Genomic DNA, 1,765 nt, shown 5'->3' with positions numbered 1-1,765 from the left:
AAAAAAAATAATTAATCCAAATACAACAATGCGCTTCCTCCACTTCCTCCCGCTCATTCTCGTCGGGCTCTACAAGCTCGACCAAATCCTTCCGAGATTCTACATCTTTGATCCGCAGAGGCTCCAGGAGCTATCCAAGGCTTCAATTGAACGGCACCCGAACAATGTTACGGAATTGATGACGGATCTCAACCAGGCGTTGCGTATGGAATACGGGGATAAGCATGTACTTCCCTTCGATAGGGATCCGGCCCGCTGGGTTTTCAGGTAAGTTTTCTGAGCGGTGATAATATGATATTTTTTTTTGGGGGGGGGGAGGGGGGGGAAGAGAGTATTAGCATTACTGAAAAAAAAAAAAAAGAAAAAAGAAAAAAAAAGAAAGAAAAAGAAAAGGGCCATAATTGCTCTCTTTTACTTTAACAGCAACGCTTCAAATTTTCATTTGCTAACGCTTTTCCTTTCCCGCAGCAACCACGGAAACGCAATGGGCGCAATGCTCATTCTCCACGCGTCGATTACCGAATATCTTATCTTCTACGGCACACCTCTCGGATCCGAGGGCCACTCAGGCGTGCACCTCGCACACGACTACTTTACGATACTGCATGGCGTCGAACGACGGTTCTTGCCCGGCGAACTCGAGGCGACGGAATATCATCCTGGTGACCAAAATTGGCTTAAGAGAGGGGAAAGGATCGCAGTATCAGTTGAATGGTTGGGCGTTAGAGTTAGCGCAAGGTGAGGATTTCAAAATAACCCAACAAGCCCTTTTTCCTCCCTCATTTTCCGCTTGTCTTTTTCTTTTTCTCCTTCTTTCCGTTCTCTCTCGGCATTCTCAACACTCCGTCCGATTTTTCGTTTAAACATGCTGACTCCTTTGGCTGCGTTGCCCTGACAGGATGGATCCCGTCGATGCTTCCGTTTGGCTTTGTCGATACGTTCACGAGCACGCTGGACCTGGTGAATCTCTGGAAAACTGTGTATTGGACCGCGAAGGGAATGGGTTCTCAGCTGCTGATTGGAAAATTCTAATCGCTGTATTTTATTTTCTTTGCTTTCCTCTTTTTTATTTTTAATTCTTCTTCCTCTTCCTGTATATATAGATAGGCCGTGTTGTTGGGCATTTGGCCAATTCGGTTATTTTGGGATAGACTTAAGGGTAATAATACAATAAATATGTCCTTCCAAAAGAAAGAAAGGGAAAAGAAACATTCCTGCCCGCTTCTGGCTATCTGCGATGTTTCTTGGTAAATCCCATCTGTGTCTTCGGATAAGCCTCGCAGAAACCGGCAGCCAATCCCCCAGATATTCAGAAAAGTCCTCTGACGTCGAGTGCATGAAAAGTTCACAGCAGAGACCGGTATATGTGCGGCTAGAGCCGACCTGCGCCCGGAATTTCCCGCGCGGGTGACAGGGCTGGCGCTTACGTAGCACCCACGTTGATCGCCCGATGACATCAGGGAAGCGTAATGAAACCCAAACCTGCGCGAATGATATCATAGGGGCAACAGCGGTGCGATGATATCAAGGTTTTTTCGGCTACCGTTGATCCCGGCGGGGATGAGGCAAGGAATGGGGTCTATAAAATGTCCAATACCCCCTTGAAATCTTGAGTATTATTCCGTACCAGCAGGTTCGAAACTTCTCATATATTCATACCTTTTAACTCAGATCTGATATTCAAAACGCTCCCATATCTAATGCGCTATTGGTCGATATATATTAACTCGTGATCACTCTTATGCCCGAACATTATGTCTCCAGC

At 46.2% G+C, this 1,765-nt stretch overlaps 1 protein-coding gene across 1 annotated transcript; it reads left to right on the top strand.

Annotated features, from left to right (window-relative positions):
* Positions 1-28: 28 nt before the first annotated feature.
* HCAG_01150 (predicted protein) lies at positions 29-742 on the top strand (the record flags this gene model as incomplete). The annotated part of the gene is made up of 2 exons (XM_001544054.1): positions 29-226; positions 389-742. The coding sequence occupies 2 exons, from the start codon at positions 29-31 to the stop codon at positions 740-742; spliced, it is 552 nt and encodes a 183-aa protein (XP_001544104.1).
* Between the last annotated feature and the right edge of the window lie 1,023 nt (positions 743-1,765).

The sequence above is a fragment of the Histoplasma capsulatum genome, genomic scaffold (genome assembly GCF_000149585.1).
Source record: "Histoplasma capsulatum NAm1 scaffold_1 genomic scaffold, whole genome shotgun sequence".
Taxonomy (NCBI): Eukaryota; Fungi; Ascomycota; class Eurotiomycetes; order Onygenales; family Ajellomycetaceae; genus Histoplasma; species Histoplasma mississippiense.
Note: the sequence above shows the minus strand (reverse complement) of the source record. Positions and strands in the feature narration are given on the sequence as shown.